This window comes from Oncorhynchus mykiss, chromosome 6 (genome assembly GCF_013265735.2).
Source record: "Oncorhynchus mykiss isolate Arlee chromosome 6, USDA_OmykA_1.1, whole genome shotgun sequence".
Classification (NCBI taxonomy): domain Eukaryota; kingdom Metazoa; phylum Chordata; class Actinopteri; order Salmoniformes; family Salmonidae; genus Oncorhynchus; species Oncorhynchus mykiss.
Window position 1 is genome coordinate 23,268,914 of NC_048570.1, and position 14,418 is coordinate 23,283,331.

At 43.6% G+C, this 14,418-nt stretch overlaps 2 protein-coding genes across 2 annotated transcripts in view; one reads left to right on the forward strand and one right to left on the reverse strand.

The window, feature by feature from the left end:
- Positions 1–14,418, forward strand: part of LOC110525522 — a 500,086-nt gene that overhangs the window by 436,584 nt on the left and 49,084 nt on the right. The gene's annotated exons all lie outside the window — the stretch shown is intronic.
- The window catches only part of LOC110525124 (citron rho-interacting kinase), a 92,091-nt gene that overhangs the window by 45,819 nt on the left and 31,854 nt on the right, over positions 1–14,418 (reverse strand). Inside the window, exons 16-23 of the mRNA XM_036979640.1 lie at positions 13,317–13,514; positions 11,836–12,029; positions 11,627–11,762; positions 11,441–11,545; positions 10,926–11,066; positions 4,649–4,759; positions 2,665–2,884; positions 2,320–2,487 (exon numbers count right to left, since the gene is read on the reverse strand). Coding sequence (XP_036835535.1) covers positions 2,320–2,487; positions 2,665–2,884; positions 4,649–4,759; positions 10,926–11,066; positions 11,441–11,545; positions 11,627–11,762; positions 11,836–12,029; positions 13,317–13,514 — 1,273 coding nt within the window. The remainder of the gene's footprint in view (positions 1–2,319; positions 2,488–2,664; positions 2,885–4,648; positions 4,760–10,925; positions 11,067–11,440; positions 11,546–11,626; positions 11,763–11,835; positions 12,030–13,316; positions 13,515–14,418) is intronic.

The window sequence follows — 14,418 nt, forward strand, 5'->3', positions numbered from 1 at the left end:
TAAATTCATAAAAAATCCTACAAATGTGATTTTCAGGATTTGTTTTCTCATTTTGTCTGTCATAGTTGAAGTGTACCTATGGTGAAAATTACAGGCCTCTCTCATCTTTTTAAGTTGGAGAACTTGCACAATTGGTGGCTGACTAAATACTTTTTTGCCCCACTGTAGCTACAGCCATAGCCTATAGGCTTATGTTTACATTGTATAGCCAAAGCTAATTGAATAATATTGTGAGGACTGGACTAATTACCAGGCAGCAGAGCCAAAGCTCTATATTTTCTACAATTTCTTATGTTAATATTCACTTATCTTAAGATTCTATCGAAAATATTTTATTCAATAAATATTGTTTGTTTATACCTCATTCTGTTCTGTATAGGTCTACTTATTCTTAGACCGACAGATGGAGCAAACTGTTTTAAAGGAGGGAGGATAGTAGTGGGAGCACTGGGGTCTCAGGTGTGATGGTTTACATGGCTCACGGGTCAGGTAGGAGGGCCCCTTAGCAGAATTTTCCTAGGGCCCCAGGGAAGTCAGGACCGGCTCTGGTTGTTGCATTGCATGTGAAATCACAACAGCTGTCCGTCACTTGACTGTCATTTGGAAAATTCCTTCCTGGGTCCGATGATGTGTGAAAATATCACAGTGTATCTAATCAGCCGGACACCAATCGCGCATCCAACAAGTATTATGCATAGTTATTGAAGAACCACATTAATGACAGTATCGATTTAGGTTTTAAGTATCAAGGTAAGGTGACTCTTTCGGTTAGAAGCATTCCATTTTGCAATTGCATTCATTATTTTGGATTTTTTTGTGCCCACGAAAACTGTTTTCACCCTGTAACATAAGGATACACAAACTGTTATATAATTACGCTGCATTTCTGAGATGTCTATATAAAAACCTGTCAGACAGCCAGATCCAGGATTCTTACAGGATTCAAGTTCAATGTCTAATTTAACTGATTAATGCTTAATATATGATATAACGACAACTGACGCTGCCATAAATGTACAGAAAAGTAGTGTTTTATGACACACGATTTTGGAATTCATCAAGACACCAACCATGATAAAGGGTTAAACATTTCAATCAACTTGTGAATTGTATTGAATATAGCTATGATCCCCCTTATATCTTAATGTAATGACATTAAGAAAAATGGCAGATTATTATCAATGACTTATTTTATACGTTTTTACTTCACCTTTATTCAACTAGGCAAGTCAGTTAAAGAACAAATTCTTATTTACAATGACGGTCTACCAAAAGGCAAACGGCCTCCTGCGGGGACGGGGGCTGGGATTAAAAATAAAAATAAATGAAACAAATATATAGGACAAAATACACATCACAACAGGAGAGACAACACTACATAAAGAGAGACCTAAGACAACAGCATGGCAGCAACACATGACAACACAGCATGGTAGCAACACAACATGACAACAACATGGTAGCAGCACAAAACATGGTACAAACACTATTGGAAACAGACAACAGCACAAAGATCAAGAAGGTAGAGACAACAATACATCACGCAAAGCAGCCACAACTGTCAGTAAGAGTGTCCACGATTGAGTCTTCGAATGAAGAAATTGAGATAAAACTGTCCAGTTTGAATGTTTGTTGCAGCTCGTTCCAGTCGCTAGCTGCAGCGAACTGAAAAGAGGATTGACACAGGGATGTGTGTGCTTTTGGGACTTTAACATAATGTGACTGGCAGAACGGGTGTTGTATGTGGAGGATGAGGGCTGCTGTAGATATCTCAGATAGGGGGGAGTGAGGCCTAAGACGGTTTTATGAATAAGCATCAACCAGTGGGTCTTTGCGATGGGTATACAGAGATGACCAGTTTACAGAAGAGTATAGAGTGCAGTGAGTATAAGGAGCATTGGTGGCAAATCTGATGACCTAATGGTAAAGAACATCTAGCTGCTTACCTGCTGATCTATAAATTATGTCTCCGTAATCTAGTAGGATAGGATGGTCATCTGAATCAGGGTTAGCTGGGGTGAAAGATTACGATGGAGTCTAGAGTCTAGATGTAACTTTAGCCTTCAGTTTTGATATGTGCTGAGAGAAGGACAGTGTACCATCTAGCCATACTCCCAAGTACTTGTATGAGGTGACTCTACCTCAAGCTCTAAACCCTCAGAGGTAGTAATCACACCGTTGGGGAGAGGGGCATTCTTCTTACCAAACATATCAAGAGCTGTTACAAATTGTCCAGTGTAGGTAATCCTCACTGGTACCCTAGTTTATAGAAAGACCCATAGACACTTCCATGTCCACTACTTCTCCAGAAGGACTCACCCTCTGGGGGGGCAGCCTCCTTCCTGCGGCCAGAGATCGAGGTAGCCAGCAGGTTGCTCGGGCCCTGCTGGTGCTCAGGAGACTTCACCACGGCAGACATCTTCTGCTGCCGCGTTGTGGCAGGGGTGTCAGGGGTACCACCATGGTCCACAGGTTTGTACTGGACCGCTGGATGTGTGTATAGAGAGAGAGAGAGAGAGAGAGAGAGAGAGAGAAATCATAAAGGGAAAGTTTGATGTGGTGTGAGTTTGATGTGCTGCTTGTTGTGAGATAGCATGTGCTGGACCACAGCAGTGGTCTTCAGTGGGATTATTTCCTGTTTATTTGAGATGACAGTGTCCTCACCCTCCTCTCGTAGGGAGCGCAGCTCCAGTCTCATCTTCTGCAGTGCATCCTCCAGCTCAGAGCAGCGGGAGCGCTCCTTGTCCAGGGACACTTTCATGTCACTGTACTGCAGGGGCACCGGCTTCATGGAGGGTGCAGGGGATACCTGCTGGGGCACCTGGGACTGGCCCTGGGCTGCCATGGCAGCCAGCAGGTCCTCTCTGCGCCGCCCAAATAGACCCTGGGACAAACATACACAAACACACACACAACTGTCACTGAAAAACATTCTGAGAAAGTATTTGGGCTAAAATGAAAAGGTCCATGAAAAGGTGCTCTGGAAATGGTCATGTACAGTGGGGCAAAAAAGTATTTAGTCAGCCACCAATTGTGCAAGTTCTCCCACTTAAAAAGATAAGAGAGGCCTGTAATTTTCATCATAGGTACACTTCAACTATGACAGACAAAATGAGAAAGAAAAATCCTGAAAATCACATTGTAGGATTTTTTATGAATTTATTTGCAAATTATGGTGGAAAATAAGTATTTGGTCACCTACAAACAAGCAAGATTTCTAGATCTCACAGACCTCTTTAAGAGGCTCCTCTGTCCTCCACTCGTTACCTGTATTAATGGAACCTGTTTGAACTTCTTATCAGTATAAAAGACACCTGTCCACAACCTCAAACAGTCACACTCCAAACTCCACTATGGCCAAGACCAAAGAGCTGTCAAAGGACACCAGAAACAAAATTGTAGACCTGCATCAGCCTGGGAAGACTGAATCTGCAATAGGTAAGCAGCTTGGTTTGAAGAAATCAACTGTGGGAGCAATTATTAGGAAATGGAAGACATACAAGACCACTGATAATCTCCCTCGATCTGGGGCTCCACGCAAGATCTCACCCCGTGGGGTCAAAATGATCCCAAGAACGGTGAGCAAAAATCCCAGAACCATACAGACCTAGTGAATGACCTGCAGAGAGCTGGGACCAAAGTAACAAAGCCTACCATCGGTAGCACACTACGCCGCCAGGGACTCAAATCCTGCAGTGTCAGACGTGTCTCCCTGCTTAAGCCAGTACATGTCCAGGCCCGTCTGAAGTTTGCTAGAGAGCATTTGGATGATCCAGAAGAAGATTGGGAGAATGTCATATGGTCAGATGAAACCAAAATAGAACTTTTTGGTGAAAACTCAACTTGTTGTGTTTGGAGGACAAAGAATGCTGAGTTGCATCCAAAGAACACCATACCTACTGTGAAGCATGGGGGTGGAAACATCATGCTTTGGGGCTGTTTTTCTGCAAAGGGACCAGGAAGACTGATCCGTGTAAAGGAAAGAATGAATGGGGCCATGTATCGTGAGATTTTGAGTGAAAACCTCCTTCCATCAGCAAGGGCATTGAAGATGAAACGTGGCTGGGTCTTTCAGCATGACAATGATCCCAAACACACCGCCCGGGCAACGAAGGAGTGGCTTCGTAAGAAGCATTTCAAGGTCCTGGATTGGCCTAGCCAGTCTCCAGATCTCAACCCCATAGAAAATCTTTGGAGGGAGTTGAAAGTCCATGTTGCCCAGCAACAGCCCCAAAACATCACTGCTCTAGAGGAGATCTGCATGGAGGAATGGGCCAAAATACCAGCAACAGTGTGTGAAAAACTTGTGAAGACTTACAGAAAACGTTTGACCTCTGTCATTGCCAACAAAGGGTATATAACAAAGTATTGAGATAAACTTTTGTTATTAACCAAATACTTATTTTCCACCATAATTTGCAAATAAATTCATTAAAAATCCTACAATGTGATTTTCGGGATTTTTTTTCTCATTTTGTCTGTCATAGTTGAAGTGTACCTATGATGAAAATTCCAGGCCTCTCTCATCTTTTTAAGTGGGAGAACTTGCCCAATTGGTGACTGACTAAATACTTTTTTGCCCCACTCTATGTATTACTGTAATGCACTCTGTGTCACTGTACCTGTATTGTGAGCTGTCCAGTCTCACCTTTTTCTTCTTAGAGCCCCCCTGGTCCACCCTGGCCTGGAGGAAGTCTATGAGTTTGGATTGCTGGGTGATGGTCCCCTCCAACTTCACTTTCTCATGGGAGTACACAGCCTGCAGGTCAGTGTACATTAAGTGAACATTACTAAGGCATTGAATTTCTACTCATGTCTGTCTGTCTGTCTGTCTGTCTGTCTGTCTGTCTGTCTGTCTGTCTGTCTGTCTGTCTGTCTGTCTGTCTGTCTGTCTGTCTGTGCGTGCGTGCGTGCGTGTGAGTTAAAGCAACTCAAATGTTATCGGTCACATACACATGGTTAGCAGATCTTACTGTGAGTGTAGGGAAATGCTTGTGCTTCTAGTTCCGACAGTGTAGTAATATCTAACAAGTAATCTAACAATTCCCAACAACTACCTAATACACACAAATCTAAAGGGATGGAATAAGAATATGTACATATAAATATATGGATGAGCAGTATATACATATGAGATGAGTAATGTAAGATGTGTTAACATTATTAAAGTGACATTATTTAAAGTGACCAGTGACCTTTTTAGTCATATTTTAGTCACATCACATTTGTATTGCCTCATTAACCTATAGTAAACATAAATCACTGACTTCCATGTGCACAAACATACATAGCCTTGTCCTACCAGCAAATTCTTCGGCTTAACATCTGTTGTGGAAATTCTTACACAACGATTATCTTCCCAACAGCCAAATTGTCAGTAGAACACATTACTCTGCAGCAGATAATACATACCTTGACAAGGGCTCCAGACTAATATTTTCCACAGTGCCACCAACTTTTTCAGTGGCACCAGCCCATGATTTTGTAGCACCAAATTGTTGTTATCATTCATCTTATAAAGTCATTCACAGTGCTTTAGACTGTGTAATAGAGGTGGTAGGCTATTCAATAAATACGTTGTTTAATCTAACATGTCCAAGCAGGAATGCATGATTCAAGATATTTTGATGTGCAACCTAATCCAGTGATTGTCATGAATTGTGAGTTGACAATAGGGTATTGTTGTTTGTCATATTTTAATGTTAACCACATGAGGAAGTGAACTCTAAACACAATTAGCTAGCGCTCTAATTAAGCATTAAGGCACGAGAGAGTGCCTGGATACAGCCCTTAGCCATGTTATTTTGGCTATATAAAACAAACACCCGAGTGCTTTATTGCTTAATTAGAGATCTAGCTAATGTGTTTAGAGTTTTCACTTCCTCATGTGGTGTATTCTGGAGCCCTATTTTAACAGTAAAATATAACAAACAACAATACCCTATTGTCAGCTCAAAATTCATGACAATGGCTAATGCGCATTTCGCGCACTTCATAATTTAAAGCCTTATCAAATATCTGGGTTGTAAAATAAAGTAGTTGCTACTGAGTTCAATATTAAGAGATTACAAATACAAATTATACCCACAGAAAGCTGAGAACAACAGCAGTTGTTTTCATCGCTATGTATTTCCAGCAATTTGACTTTTTAATCTTTAATACAATTAGAAGCCTTTTTCCTCTCGTTCGGAGAGCACATCAAGTGGTTCGCTCATTACAGCAGCAGGACCCAGCAGAACAGGCCCCAGCAGAACAGGCCCCAGCAGAACAGGACCCAGCAGAACAGGCCCCAGCAGAACAGGCCCCAGCAGAACAGGCCCCAGCAGAACAGGACCCAGCAGAACAGGCCCCAGCAGAACAGGCCCCAGCAGAACAGGACCCAGCAAAACAGGCCCAGGGGCTGGACAGACACTTTCGTTACAGGAATCATGAGGATAATGCACTTTACTGTTTGACCCTATCATTTTAGCCGCCCAAAAACTATGAGGTTTTGAAACTCTTGCCCGGAGCGCACATCAAGTGGCTCGCTCATCACAACAGCAGGCCCCAGCAGAACAGGACCCAGCAAAACAGGCCCAGGGGATGGTTTGGGATGAGTTGGACCGCAGAGTGAAGGAAAAGCATCCAAAAAGTGCTCAGTATATGTGGGAACTACTTCAAGACTGTTGGAAAAGCATTCCTCATGAAGCTGGTTGAGAGAATGCCAAGAGTGTGCAAGTCATCAAGGCAAAGGGTGGCTACTTTGAAGAATCTCAAATATAAAATACATTTTGATTTGTTTAACACTTTTTTTGGTTACTACATGATTCCATATATGTTATTTCATAGTTTTGATGTCTTCACTATTATTCTACAATGAAGAAAATAGTAAAAATAAAGAAAAACCCTGGAATGAGTAGGTGTGTCCAAACTTTTGGCTGGCACTGTAAGTATTCACACCCCTGAGTCAATACATGTTAGAATCACCTTTGGCTGTGATTACAGCTGAGAGTCTTTCTGGGTAAGTCTCTAAGAGCTTTGCACACCTGGATTGTACAATATTTGCAAATTATTCTTTCAATAATTCTTCAAGCTCTGTCAAGTTGATTGTTGATCATTACAAGACAGCCATTTTCAAGTCTTACAATAGATTTTCAAGCAGGTTTAATAACAAACTGTAAATATGAAGAAAATAGTTCAATAACGAGCCTAGTTGGTTTTCCCATGGAAAAATACAGGAATCTTCCAGACAAACTAAACACCTTTTTAACCCGCTTTGAGGATAATACAGTGCCACCGACGTGGCCTGCTACCAAGGACTGTGGGCTCTCCTTCTCCGTGGCCGACGTGAGTAAGACATTTAAAAGTGTTAACCCTGGCAAGGCTGCCGGCCCAGACGGCATCCCTAGCCGTGTCCTCAGAGCATGCGCAGACCAGCTGGCTGGTGTGTTTACAGACATATTCAATCTCTCACTATCTCAGTCTGCTGTTCCCACATGCTTCAAGATGGCTGCCATTGTTCCTGTACCCAAGAAGGCAAAGGTAACTGAACTAAACTTCTGTCATCATGAAGTGTTTTGAGAGACTAGCCAAGGATCATATCACCTCCCCCTTCCCTGTCACCCTAGACCCACTTCAATTTGCTTACTGCCCCAATTGGTCCACAGACGATGCAATCGCCATGACACTGCACACTGTCCTATCCCATCTGGACAAGAGGAATACCTATGTAAGAATGCTGTTCATTGACTATAGCTCAGCATCCAACACCATAGTACCCTCCAAGCTTATCATTAAGCTTGAGGCCCTGGGTCTCAACCTCACCCTGTCAATTGTGTCCTGGACCTCCTGACGGGCCATCCCCAGGTGGTGAAGGTAGGAAACAACATCTCCACTTTGCTGATCCTCAACACCGGAGCCCCACAAGGGTGCATGCTCAGCCCCCTTCTGTACTCCCTGTTCACCCATGAATGCGTGGCCATGCATGCCTCCAACTCAATCATCAAGTTTGCAGATGACACAACAGTAATAGGCTTGATTACCAACAACGGCCTACAGGGAGGAGGTGAGGGCACTCGGAGGGTGGTGTCAGGAAAACAACCTCTCACTCAACGTCAACAAAATAAAGGAGATGATCGTGGACTTCAGGAAACAGCAGAGGGAGCACCCCCCTATCCACATCGTTGGGACAGCAGTGGAGAAGGTGGAAAGTTTTAAGTTCCTCGGCGTACACATCACGGACAAACTGAAATGGTCCACCCACACAGACAGTGTGGTGAAGAAGGCGCAACAGCACCTCTTCAACCTCAGGAGGCTGAAGAAATTTGGCTTGTTAGCCAAAACCCTCACAAACATCTACAGATGCACAATTAAGAGCATCCTGTCGGGCTGTATCACCACCTGGCATTGCAACTGCATCACCCACAACCGCAAGGCTCTCCAGAGGGTGGTGAGGTCTGCCCAACGCATCACCGGGGGGGAGGGGGGGGGGGGCAAACTACCTGCCCTCCAGGATACCTACAGCACCCGATATCACAGGAAAGCCAAAAAGATCATCAAGGACAACAACCACCCAAGCCACTGCCTGTTCACCCAGCTACCATCCAGATGGTGGGGTCAGTACAGGTGCATCAAAGCTGACCCTGAGAGACTGAAAAATAGCTTCTATCTCAAGGCCATCAGACTGTTAAATAGCCATCACTAGCACAGAGAGGCTGCTGCCTACATACAGACTTTAAATCATTGGCCACTTTAATAAATGGATCACTAGTCAATTCAATAATGCCACTTTAATAATGTTAACATATCTTGCATTATTCATCTCATATGTTTATACTGTATTTTATATAATCTATTGCATCTTGCCTATGCCGCTCTGTCATTGCTCATCTATATATTTATACGTATATATTCTTACTCTTATTCCATTCCTTTACTTAGATTTGTGTGTATTAGGTAGTTGTTGTGGAATTGTTCGATTACATGTTAGATATTGCTGCACTGTCGGAACTAGAAGCGCAAGCATTTTGCAACACTCGCAATAACATCTGCTAACCATGTGTATGTGACCAATACATTTGATTTGATTAGCTGAGCTAATGGATGGGCTGGACATGCCGAGAGATGAGTTCGGATTGGTCTGACATGCTTCCGTCTATAACATGAGCTGCAAAGTATGTGCAGAAAATCATGTCTACCGTGGCTTTTTTTGAAAGATATCATGAAAACTTAAAAAGTTTTGCTACTGATCTCAATATTGCTGCCCTGACGTTAATAGCGCTATCGGTGTTGTTGTCACGGAAGAAGTTGACAGAGTTTTGAAATCAGTGGAATGCCATGTGGAAGCAGAGAGATGATTGCCAAATGCGGAGAGAGTCCAAAAAGAGAACACAGTAAGAAGGCTGTTGTATAAAACACCTGTCTCCGGATTACATCTTCAAACTAAGGGCAACCATGGCATCCATGACAGAGAGAGAAGCGTTCATCCATGTATACGGACGGGTAAGAGTCTAGCTACATTTTCGGAAATTGTACGTTTCTAATTAGTCAGAAATTCGTTTTCATTGCAAGTTAAAGTGTACTGTTAGCTAGTTAAAGTTATCTGGCTTGCTCACTAGCTAACATTACATGTATGATCTGTGTAGGAGCTCTAGAAAGAGGCCTGAGTTCCAGAGTTGAATTTCTGCCTTTGATGACTGTTCAAATCGATTTTTCCCAGTCTGAGTTTGTTTTTTCAGAGTTCCCAGTTGTTTTGAACATGGCATTAGAGTTGGGATTATGGTTCATCGTTTTAGCTAGCTAGCTAGATGTCTAAACAACACACTCCACTATGCAAGCAACCATTTCACTGTAAAGTTTACACCTTCTGTATCCTGTGCATGTGACAAATAAACAAACATTTTATTTGATATAGTGTGTGTTTACCAGAGACGGTAATGTGAAGAACAATAAGACCTTCACCAAAGTCAGTTTAGGATATAGGCCAAGGACTAGATACAGTTCATTTTTACTACTACTTTTTGCTACTACTTTCACCACTTTTAGTCTTGAAATCTTTGGTTGTTTACAACACTGTGAATCGTCAAAGAGATGGGTGAGGCTTAAGAGGGTGTGAATGATGCTGACTGGGTGTAGATAAAGAAGAGCTCTCCAGTAGGTGTACCAGAAATTCACGGGCCATTTTCTCAGAAGTGGGGTAACAAGTTTTTCAACTTTCAAAGCAGGATTACTTTCTCAATGTTTCTCAAATGCAGTGTACCATTTTCTAGCTCGGAGTCTCTACTTTTATCCAGTGTAAAAAACACCATTACAAATGTGTCTACAGCGCATTCAGAAAGTATTCAGACCCCTTCCTTTTTCCCACATTTTGTTACGTTACAGCCTTGTTCTAAAATTGATTAAATAAAAACATCTCAGGACCTCAGACTGGGGCAAAGGTTCACCTTCCAACAGGAAAACAACCCTAAGCACACAGCCAAAATAACACAGTAGCGGCTTCAGAACAAGTATCTGAATGTCCTTGAGTGGCCCAGCCAGAGCTGGACTTGAACCCGATCGAACATCTCTGGAAAGACCTGAAAATAGCTGTGCAGCGACGCTCCCCATCCAACCTGACAGAGCTTGAGAGGATCTGCAGAGAAGAACAGGAAAAAATCCCCAAATAGAGGTGTGCCAAGCTTGTAGCGTCATACCCAAGAAGACTCGAGGCTGTAATCCATGGTGCTTCAAAAAGTACTGAGTAAAGACTATGACTACTTATGTACATTTAAATGTTTTTGCTTTGTCATTATGGGTTATTGTGTGTAGATGGATGAGGAAAACAAACGATTGAATCAATTTTAGAATAAAGCTGTAACATAGCAAAATGTGGAAAAAGTCAAGGGGTCTGAATACTTTCCGAATGCACTGTATGTGTGTGTTTGCTCAAGCATGCGTGCGTAGAGTACCTGGATGTTCTCCAGCTGGTACTCCAGGTCAGTCCTCTCAGTCTTCAGCAGGTCAGTCTGGTCCACAGCATCCTGCAGCCCCTGGGTTAGCCGGAAGATGTGGCTCTTCTGAACATCTAACTGCTGCTGCAGGTTTCCTTGCTGAGGGAGGGACACAAACAGTATCAACAGACATTCTGTGATATTTCACTTTTCACAAGACAAACAAACATACTCGGTTATAATAGAGGATTTTTTATTAAGCCCAGGTATGTGACATTATATATATTTTGTATTTATTTTACCAGGCAAGTCAGTTAAGAACAAATTCTTATTTTCAATGACGGCCTAGGAAGAGTGGGTTAACTGCCTGTTCAGGGGTAGAACGACAGATTTGTACCTTGTCAGCTCGGGGATTTGAACTTGCAACCTTCCGGTTACTAGTCCAACGCTCTAACCACTAGGCTACCCTGCCGCCCCATATGATATAAATAACTCAAATATATAACGGGCAGAATAAGAAAAACGTAGCCTACGTCATCCAGCAGCCTCTGCTTCTGCTCCCTCTCAGTCTCCAGCTTCTGCTGCAGACTCCTTGTATTCATCTCCAGCATGGCATGCTTCTTCTCCAGGTCATTCAGCTAGAGGGACAGAGACAGGATGTACGGGTCTGCTTTAGACAGAGAGATAGACAGAGAGACAGACAGACACATAAGGCTCACTGTGTCAGAGAGGCTCTCTGCTTTGAGTTTCTGGTCCTTGAGGGCCTCCTGCAGGGCCAGAATCTCAGCCTTGTGCTCCTTCACTGCCTGCTCAATAGACTGACGAGCCTCCGAGTTGCGCAGGTCAGCACGTAGCCTGAAGAGGAATAAGAGAGGGGACCATATGAGTGTGTGTTTGTGTGTTTATGTATGTTGTGTGTGTGTGTTACCTGTTCTGCTTCTCGTTGTCCAGCAGTCTCTGGATCTCCCTGGTCCTCCTCTCAGCCTGGTTCTTCTCTTCCTCCAGGGCTCCCCTCCAGGCATCCCATTGCCTCTCCTTCTCCAGCAGCTCATCATTCAGAGTCTCCAGCTCCAGGACCTGCTCCTCCAGCATGGTGCACGTGGTCTTCAGTGTCTCAATGTTCTAACACAGAACATGGAAAACATAGGAGGGGTTACGAATAGAAGTCATGCTATTCAACTGGTCTGTTCTAACGGACAACATGAACTTCTTAGAGAGATTGTAAGAGATTAATTTACATGAGACAACTATTTAAGGTACTTTCAATAGAGTTTTGTGGTCTTAATGATGACTGTTCTGAAGTCAGCCCTCTGAGTAATGGACATAGTATCCCAAACCAACGTCAGTAATGTCAGATTCTGATCATCAGGAACATTGACATTCAATGGGTTGTGCTCCACAGTTAAAAATAGATACAAGTAACTTTGAGAGATAGGGCACATACTGAGCTACGTCTGTATGTTTCCTATTTCCTTTGCTTGAGACAAACACTGGGATAAAAATATAGCTGCAGCAGCACCATGGTCCTCTGAAGTCCACCCATCCAGGGCTGACATGACCTGGGAACGATGCGGATGACACATCCCTCCCACTCATGGTCGGATCCCTCTATGACTTCCATCCCTGGTTACACAACCACTAGCTAGGACAGAGAGACAGAGCTCTAGCTACTGAACGCCTACACACACCCCATCCCATAGGGGCAGAGCACAGCATCACACAGCCTCCACCCTCCCCCTCCTCTCCCCTCCTCTCTTCCAGCCTTCCTTCCTCCCTACCCCCCTCTCCTTCCTCCCTCCCTCCCTCCCCCTCTCCTCTCCTGAGCTGGAGATACATAACAAAAGAACAGTCAAGTATCTTCTGCCTGATTTATACTCTCTCCACTCAATCACATTAGCTGGTATAGTGTGTGTGTGTGTGTGTGTGTGTGTGTGTGTGTGTGTGTGTGTGTGTGTGTGTGTGTGTGTGTGTGTGTGTGTGTGTGTGTGTGTGTGTGTGTGTGTGTGTGTGTGCAAGTCTGTGTAACCTATAATTGATTGTTGAGGAGTATGGAGAGATGTGTGTGTCAGTTTGTGTGTTTGGGGGTATGTGAAATGAAATGTCTGTGAAAGGAAGAGAAAAATAGAGAGAGAGAGAGAGAGAGAGCTCTCTATTATCCCAATTCTGTTAGAGTGTGTTTGTTCTATACGGTACTATGTACATATGGTCATGAGTGAGTGTATGTGTCATACCTAGGGTTGCAAAATTCTGTGAACTTTCAATAAATTCCCTGGTTTTCCATAAATCCTGGTTGGAGGATACCAGATCTCCTGCTTATTCCCTCCTGTTTCCGGGATCCTCAGAACTGGGATTTCGGGAAAACCAAGAAGTGTATTGAAAGTTTGCAAAATTTTGCAACCCGAATCACACCTGTTTTTGGTTGTTGAGGTGCATCTCGCGGTCAGCCACCTCGTGGCGGAGGCGGTCCACATCCTGACCCAGATGCAGGCGGTCCTCTGTCTCGTCCGTGGCCTCGTCCAGCTGCTTGGACAGGTAGAAGTTCTGACGGTTCAGCTCAGAGTTCTCCTGGGTCAGCTGGGTCAGCTGCTCCTCCAGGTCTGTGATCACCTGAGGGAAGGAGGGTGGGAGACATATTATACTAGGCTCATTGCCAGCTTCTACACAATATTATATCATTTGAATGTATACTACTGCAAGATGTATTGATGTACAGTGTATTCGGAAAGTATTCAGACCCCTTCCCTTTTTCAAAAATGTTCAGACCCTTTGCTATGAGTCTCGAAATTGAGCTCAGGTGTATCCTGTTTCGATTGATCATCCTTGAGATGTTTCTACAACTTGGAGTCCACCTGTGGTAAATTCAATTGATTGGACATGATTTGGAAAGGCACACACCTGTCTATATAAAGTCCCACAGTTGACAGTGCATGTCAGAGCATTGAAAAAAATGTCTGCAGCATTGAATGTCCCCAAGAACACAGTGGCCTCCATCATTCTTACATGGAAGAAATGTGGGCCTCCCGAGTGTTGCATCATTCTAAGGCACTGCGGAGTCACTACAGCCTGGGGTTCGATCCCAGGAGAACTTTCCAGAAGGACAACCATCTCTGCAGCACTCAACCAATCAGGCCTTTATCGTAGAGTGGCCAGACGGAAGCCACTCCTCACTCAGTAAAAGGCATATGAAAGCCTGCTTGGAGTTTGCCAAAAGGTACCTAAATGACTCTCAGACCATGAGAAACACATTTCTCTGGTCTGATTAAACCAAGCTTGAACTCTTTGGCCTGAATGATAGACGCCTCACAAGTCCTCAACTGGCAGCTTCGTTAAATAGTACCCGCAAAACACCATTCTCAACGTCAACAGTGAAGAGGCAATGCTGGCCTTCTAGGCAGAGTTCCTCTGTCCAGTGTCTGTGTTCTTTTGCCCATCTTAATCTTTTATTTTTATTGGCCAGAGATATGGTCTGAGATATGGCTTTTTCTTTGCAACTCTGCCTAGAAAGCCAGCA